At 40.2% G+C, this 7,121-nt stretch overlaps 1 protein-coding gene across 2 annotated transcripts in view; it reads left to right on the forward strand.

Annotated features, from left to right (window-relative positions):
• The window catches only part of Cltrn (collectrin, amino acid transport regulator), a 28,118-nt gene extending 21,551 nt beyond the window's left edge, over nt 1-6,567 (forward strand). For both annotated transcript variants that reach the window (XM_050160621.1, XM_050160622.1), the window contains exon 6: nt 5,866-6,567. In XM_050160621.1, the coding sequence (XP_050016578.1) occupies nt 5,866-6,022 (157 nt within the window). In that variant the 3' untranslated portion in view covers nt 6,023-6,567. The remainder of the gene's footprint in view (nt 1-5,865) is intronic.
• Nucleotides 6,568-7,121: the final 554 nt, after the last annotated feature.

Raw genomic sequence — 7,121 nt, forward strand, 5'->3', positions numbered from 1 at the left:
AATTGGCTGCGTAGCATCATAATCTGTTACCTGGGAGAAGCGAGGCTGCTGTTACAACTCTGCTTTCACCAATTCATTTCACATCCAAACTCGGAAAACAGATGGACAAGTCTTTTCTGTAAATCTGGAAAGGATCAACGATTATCAGATACATTCAGGACAATTATGGTGACCTCCTGGAGGGAAATTGTGTGTGTGTGTCTTAAGCTTGATATGACCTGTGGTGATTTTTCTCTTTGGTAAAATATTGCTTCAAAGATGAGGAAAGGGTCCAGTTTGAAGTTGGGTAAAGCCTGCCCATTTTCTTGAGGCAGGCTATCATGTAGCCCAGGCTGGTGTGGAATTAATTCTATATTGGAGGATGACCTTGAACTGATTGTCACGTTTTTGCCTCCCATAAACTGAGATTAGAGGTATATGTGGCCGTGTCTGATCTGAAAACCCGCTTTAATCATAGAAAAGGTAGGGATTGTTTTTTGCAGGCTTGAGGAAGAAAGCTAATGAAATGTTGGGCTTGGCCCAGCAGAGAAGGCTCAGCAGGTTAAGGTAACGTCCTGAGTTTGCTCCCTGGGACCCACATAACAGAAGCAAACAGACTCCTGCAAGTTGTCTTCTGACCTCCACACTCATGCCATGGCGCACGCACAGTTGCTGTGTTCCAAAATCATAGACCGGGAAGACCTGAAGGGACTGTGTGGTCATTTAAGCTACTATTCTGCTTCTCTGGAGAGGCATGGTAAAGTTGTCTGAGATGAATGCGTGCCTAGACTTCTGATGGAGGAACTGTCTGGAGCAAGGCTGTAGGCATTCTGTTAGTTTTGTTAATGACAGCATTATGCTGACTTCAGAGCTGCTGGATTGGATGGACTAGAGTTCAGACTAGGTAAACTCAAATGCTGTGTCACTTACATATATAAACTTCATCAAGTCACCTAATTTCCATGTGTCTCAGTTTTCCCACCTACAATAAGGACGTAATGTCTAACAACTGGTCCCCCCATTTCTTTGATGTCGTCTTGTTGAGAGTGGTAACCCAATGAGTATCATTGGGGTTGCTTACAGAAGTATGGGGTGATGGGTTATTTATAGGAGCACCAGCAACTTACCAGTGGCTACACCACTGAAGAAATTATCTCTCCCTTCCCTAGCAACCCTTAACTGTGTGTAAATCTTCAGAGAGGGAGTGGGGCCTTCTGAGGCCCTTTAGATGGGTACATTTCTAATTACAGTAAGGGCAAATAATTAGCATGGAAATTTCCCATTTGATTCATAATTTTATTTGTAATACAGTTTATAAGAATGTGAAGTTTTTTGTTTATTTTTTTTATTTTTGAGACAGGGTTTCACTATATAGCTCTGACTGTCCTGGAACTCACTCTGTAGACCAGGCTGGACTTGGACTCACAGAGATCCGCCTGCCTCCCTCTGTTGGTATTAAAGATGTGAACCACCAAAGCCCAGCTTGAATGTGAACTTGTAATATGAGAAACTAGTGAGAAGATTACAGCTTTCTTGTACAAGAAAGAGGAATTTTAGAAATCCAGATGCGTTCTGATTTACGACTGCGCTTATAGGAAAAGAAGAGTAACTGGAAACATATAAGCAAATATAGTAAGGACTCTGCTCATGTCTGAACATTAGCTAGGGTTCTATGTCATAAGTCCTTGACCTTGCTCCATTACAAAGAACAAGACAATGATTGCCCTGTAGGTAGGGCCATCTGTATTATCTGTGTTCATGTCTTCTGTGAGCTCCTATCGTAGAATGGATGATCAATAAAGAAATAAAAAAATATACATGCAGTAGGAAATTAGTGTGTTTTGGGTAGAGCCTGGTGCATCTAAAATAGAGTTCTGGGCCAGCTCCTTTCATGAATCATTTCCTTTCCAAGAGAAAAGTTGGTACATATATTTGAAACCCAGTTTTCCTCATCTGAAAAACAACAGTAAGAAGAAAATCTGCACTAGATTGTAGTGAGAATGAAATAAAAGCAGCCGAGAAGGTATCTTGTGTGACTCATGCCATGAAGGAGACTCTTATCACCATTATTCCTGCTGTTGACTAATACGAAAGAACTTGCCTACTGGGCCACATGATTGGAAAGTAGCCAGAGAAGCTTTATTCCAAAGCCTGTTGACTCCACCATATGGCAGTGTCCACTAAATCACCCAGGAGCAATGGCATCTCCATCAGATGTTATTTAGATGGATCACCAGGACTGTTCCAATTGCCAATAATTAGTTCTGTCCTGTTTAAAAAATGTATTTCGTCTATCTTTAGTTCTTTTCCTGGCCATTCTTGGGACTTGGCTCTTGGGCCCTATTTTGTTTGAAGAGAGACATGGATACCCTTTCTGCATTTACTTATTATTTCTCTATCTCAGAACAGAACCTATTCTGGTCCATGACACACCGGAGCCTCGAGGGCCTCCTCAGATTTCTTGTGTCATCTTTTTGACTCTCTTCTCTCTGAATTTCTAGGGGGCAGCCACTCTCAAAGCTCCTAGGAGGTAGTTCCATCATAGCTTTCTTTCCTCTCATACCTTTCGAGGATCAGCTGCTGTTGCAGGGACAGTGGAAGTCATTAACATTCAATTCTGTTTTTCAGGAATAAGAACTCATGTTTTTTAGCAGAACATCAAATCAGAATAATCCAGAAAGACAGTTAAGTTTTATTATCCTTACTAAGAGCAGCTCCCAGCCACTGGCTCAGTTTCTCATGGCACACGCTATGAAATCTATCAGAGGGCTATAAAGTTGTCAGATAACCTTTGAGCTGCTTATCCTGTCTGCCAACTAGCAAGTTCCTGACAGCGCAGTTTCTAAAGCCCAGCAGCACCAAGCCTTTCAACAACTGGTCCCAAGGTCACCCTACTAAACCAGATGTGCCTGATTTGGGTCCAACACAGCTCAATTTGATAGGTTTCTGTAAGGATTTCCCTCTGGCTCTTTCTGGGTGGCAAATGATCCTTCTTTGAGAGGAGAGAAAGTCACCTTCCCTTGTTTGCATCTTTCTTTGACTTATTTCCCATTCACTGCGATGCCTGATGGCTTATTCGTCCTTTGTGATTGGAATGGGGGAGGCCAGGTTCCTTGCACTGATCTGTACATGTTCAGCCCTCTGTCATTCTTCCAACCCCACAAAACTGTATTTTACAGAAGACACTGTCTAGTAAACAATGGGCATTTTCCCACAGGTTACCCTTAATTGTAGTGGCATTTCATTTGTGTTTTAATAAATAAAGCTTGCCTGGAGACCAGAGAGTGAAACAGTTCTACCGGTCAGTCTTACAGGCCAGGCAGTGGTGACACAAACTTTTAATCTCAGTAGCAACACTAGTTGCCATAGAAACCGGACGGTGCATGCCTTTAATCCCAGTGGTGCACACCTTTAATCCCAGAACTAGAGAGCATTATAATACGGGAGGAGTCAGCGCTCAGTCTCCATCTCATGCTGAGATTCCTGGAGGCAGGATTGCCATTTTTGAACCGAGGTCAAGGTAAGAGCCAGTGGATGGCTGCTTTGCTTTTCGGGTCTTCAAATTGAACCCTAATTTTTCTGTCTGAGTTTTTATATTAATCGTGCTTTATTGCGTTGCATATTTTAGTATGTTTATATATACATATATCGCAGATAGTGTGTATATGTATGTAAGTATATCCGTGTGTGTGTGTGTATCCCATATTACAAAAGTATACTAAAATTTTTTGTTTTGAGACAAAGTTTTACTATGTGGCTCAGGTTGGCCTCAAACTCATTATATAGTCCATGCTGGCCTTGAATTTATAGATAATATTTGTCTCTGCCTTCTGAATACTGATATGTAATGACGTGAACCACTATGCTGGCAAGCTTTTTGTCATATGGACTCATATAACTCTGAGTAAGCTCTGACTGTTTCAAATCTAGTGTTATAGAAAGTTATTATTCACTCCAAGCCCAAGGAACGATTTTAGGGGGATTTGGACTAATAAAATTTTATTCATTTAGTGTGTGTGTTTGTGTGTGTGTGTGTGTGTCCAGGCCACAGTATATGTGTGAAGCTCAGAGGGCTTTCAAGAGTCAAACTTCTCCTTCTACTGTGGGTTCCAGGGATCACACCCAGGCCTTTAGATGTGCACAGCAAGTGCTTTTACCCACTGAGCCATCTTACTCTACACAGTTTTTGAGGATCATTTATAAATACACATTTTCTGATAGGATTTCATCCCTATGAAAAAAAAAATCACTCCTCTCTCTTATAAAGCATTAAAAGTGAGGGGGGAGATGAGTGAATCTGGAGTTTTCCCCGTTGTTGAATCCTTGCTTTAAGGTGAAGGGTTGTCTTCCAACGCAGCTTGTAGTTGTCAGCAATTGTTGAATACTATGAAAGGAAGTGAGGCGATTCGCCGTTACCAATGCCAGTTACTTTTGATTTTTTGGAAGACATAGAAAATGATGTCATCCCTGTCTACAGAAGGAAGTGTTGAAATGTTTTAGGTCTTTCAGTGAGTAAATTGACCTGGTGGGAGGATCCCCTCATCATTTGACAGTGTCATGTACACAAGTCTGTGCTGACTGTTGGGATTTGGAAAGCCAGTGATGTGTCTTCACCTTAAGGATGAGACAGCATAATAACCTGTCTTTGAAGATAACTCCAAACTTCCAACTCAGCATTAAGCCAAAAGTTTTATGAGTTAATATTTACAATCCAACGAGTCTTGCTCAGCAATTGCCAAGAGGATTACTTGTGCAATTTGACAATGGCATGTACTGTCAAATGATGACACTGGGATCTACAGGATTGGAATGCTACTTTGTTTTTCATTATGAATGTCAGCTATTTACAATCATTTAACAAGTCCTCAGTAAAAACTGGAAAAATTGATATTAACTCCTAATTCCTAAGGTAGGAATATGAGGATTTTCTTCATCCACTAAAGGAAAATACAAGTGATTCATGAAATTTCTTAATATAGATGTCTTCCCTCCTTTCTTCTCATTTTTCCCTTTTATATTTCTCTCCCTCCCTCCTTCCCTCCCTCCCTTCTACTTATAATAGATTCCATCCAACATCTACATTGGATTAATGTATGAGTAACTTTTTCTACAATGTTACTTTGTGCATCCATCCATCCATCCAGCCATCAATAATTTGCTGTCTATCCACCCAGTCATTGTTCTACAGTGGATGGATACAGGGGATGATCTAGCTATCCCCCTAGTTGAATGCTTACCTTTGAGTGAGTCCAAGACAGTTGTATCCTGAAATGTGCATCTTTCTGATTCTGAGTTTCAGATGGAAAAATTTGGCGGGGGACAAGAATACAAAAAACTCAGTATTTTGATTCTTCTCAGTATTCATCTGAAGGCAGTTGTTAGTTTTTCTAACTATGGGTAGTATTCAGCGGACTTAACCCCATTGAGGAGCCTAAGCAGAATCAAGTATTATAGCAGTGGCGACTTTCCCTTACCCTTTCTTTATTAACTAGAATTCTTCTGTAAAGAAGAGCTTTCTCTTCTCCCCCCTTTTGTGTACCTACTATTCCTGAAATCACATTAACGCTGACTCTCCTGTCGGGCTTTTCAGGAAATTCCATCTTGATCGTTATCAAATAACCTCACCACCTCCTCATCTGTCAGAGACTCACCTGGGTTTCTCCCGCCATTGTGGAGAGTCCCTCATGATAATCACAATAATTTTCTTATCGGTAGTCTTTTTACCTTATCTACTGCTGTGATCCTCGAAAGTGCACACCCTCAATTATTTCTGAATTCTCAGTTTCCTGTGTGCTTTTCTGTTCTCCACGTTTGTAAGCAAGACCATATTCAGCCAAAGTTTTCTCATCCTAGACCCCACTCACCTTTTTTTTAATGTGCTTTTAGGAACAGCAGAAGATCACCTGGAGTGGAAGACGCAGAAGACAAGTGTGAGAACATAATCACAATTGAAAATAGCATCCCCTGCGATCCCTTGGACACAAAGGGAGGGCACATTAATGATGGCTTCTCGGCAGAGGATGAACGCCTCACTCCTCTCTGAGAGTAGCAGTTGCTTGGCAGATTTATTTGGTTTCACCCTTCTTTTTATGCAAGAAATTTTCAATATGCCTGAATGTGGTAGACAACAAATTATACCCACAAAGACCACTGAGATCATAAGGTGTTGAGTTTTCAGAATATTCTAGGACGTTTTTCCTGATAACTGAGTGTGTAAGTGTGGTCGTGTGTGTTTGTAGCTTGTGATTTGAGCATTTCTAGAAATAAAGTCAGGGCTATAATTGCATTTCACAGTTTGAAGACCTAAGGGGAAAAATCATTTTCCCACAGTGGAGAAGAGCTGTAACAATGGCATAGAGACCATTGAAAATGGATCTTCTAAAAATATTGTTTCTATTACTCTGTATATGATAAAGTGAGAAAAAAGGAAATATAGGATGGATAAAAATGGAATTTTATTCTGTTCTCACGTCAACAGCTGCTTGTATATTTTCTGCATATCAGTTTTCAGTGGGGCAAGCAGATTTATTTGTTGTTGACTATTTGCAATTTGTACAAGTCCCGTCTTTGCTAATTTAATAAAGCACTAAGCATCTAATTTTGATTATGTGACTGACTCTGTTTTGAGACTTGTTTTCACACCATGGAACACAGTGAGTCTAACTTTATTAGTTATATTTAATTTGATCTACGGCCCTGGAAATATGTGTTGATTTTATTTGTATACATCCTTTTTATTTGATTGTTTTTTTGTTTGTTTGTTTGTTTATTTTTGTTTTGAGACAGGATTTCTCTGTATAACAATCCTGGCTGTCCTGGAGCTCACTCTGTAGACCAGGCTGGCCTTGAACTCACTGCCTCTGCTTCCTGAGTGCTGGGATCAAAGGTGTGTGCCACCATGCTTGGCTCTGTGTACATCCTAGCTTGCAGACACTTATATTCTTCACATTTTTATCTTTTTCAGCATAGTATTTTTTTTCTGATTTGAAAATTACTGTTTCTTTTTGGCAGGGGCGAGGTTATCATAGATGCCTTCAGTGTCTCTCATTCCCAATTGTGAGACTTGTGGACATTTTTTACTTTTCAGCAGAAGTTCTTATATTTATTTTTTATTATTATTATTTATTTATTAAAGATTTCTG

This window comes from Alexandromys fortis, unplaced genomic scaffold (genome assembly GCF_014885135.2).
Source record: "Alexandromys fortis isolate MF-2015 unplaced genomic scaffold, M_Fortis_MF-2015_v1.1 scaffold_120, whole genome shotgun sequence".
In the NCBI taxonomy this organism is placed as follows: Eukaryota; Metazoa; Chordata; class Mammalia; order Rodentia; family Cricetidae; genus Alexandromys; species Alexandromys fortis.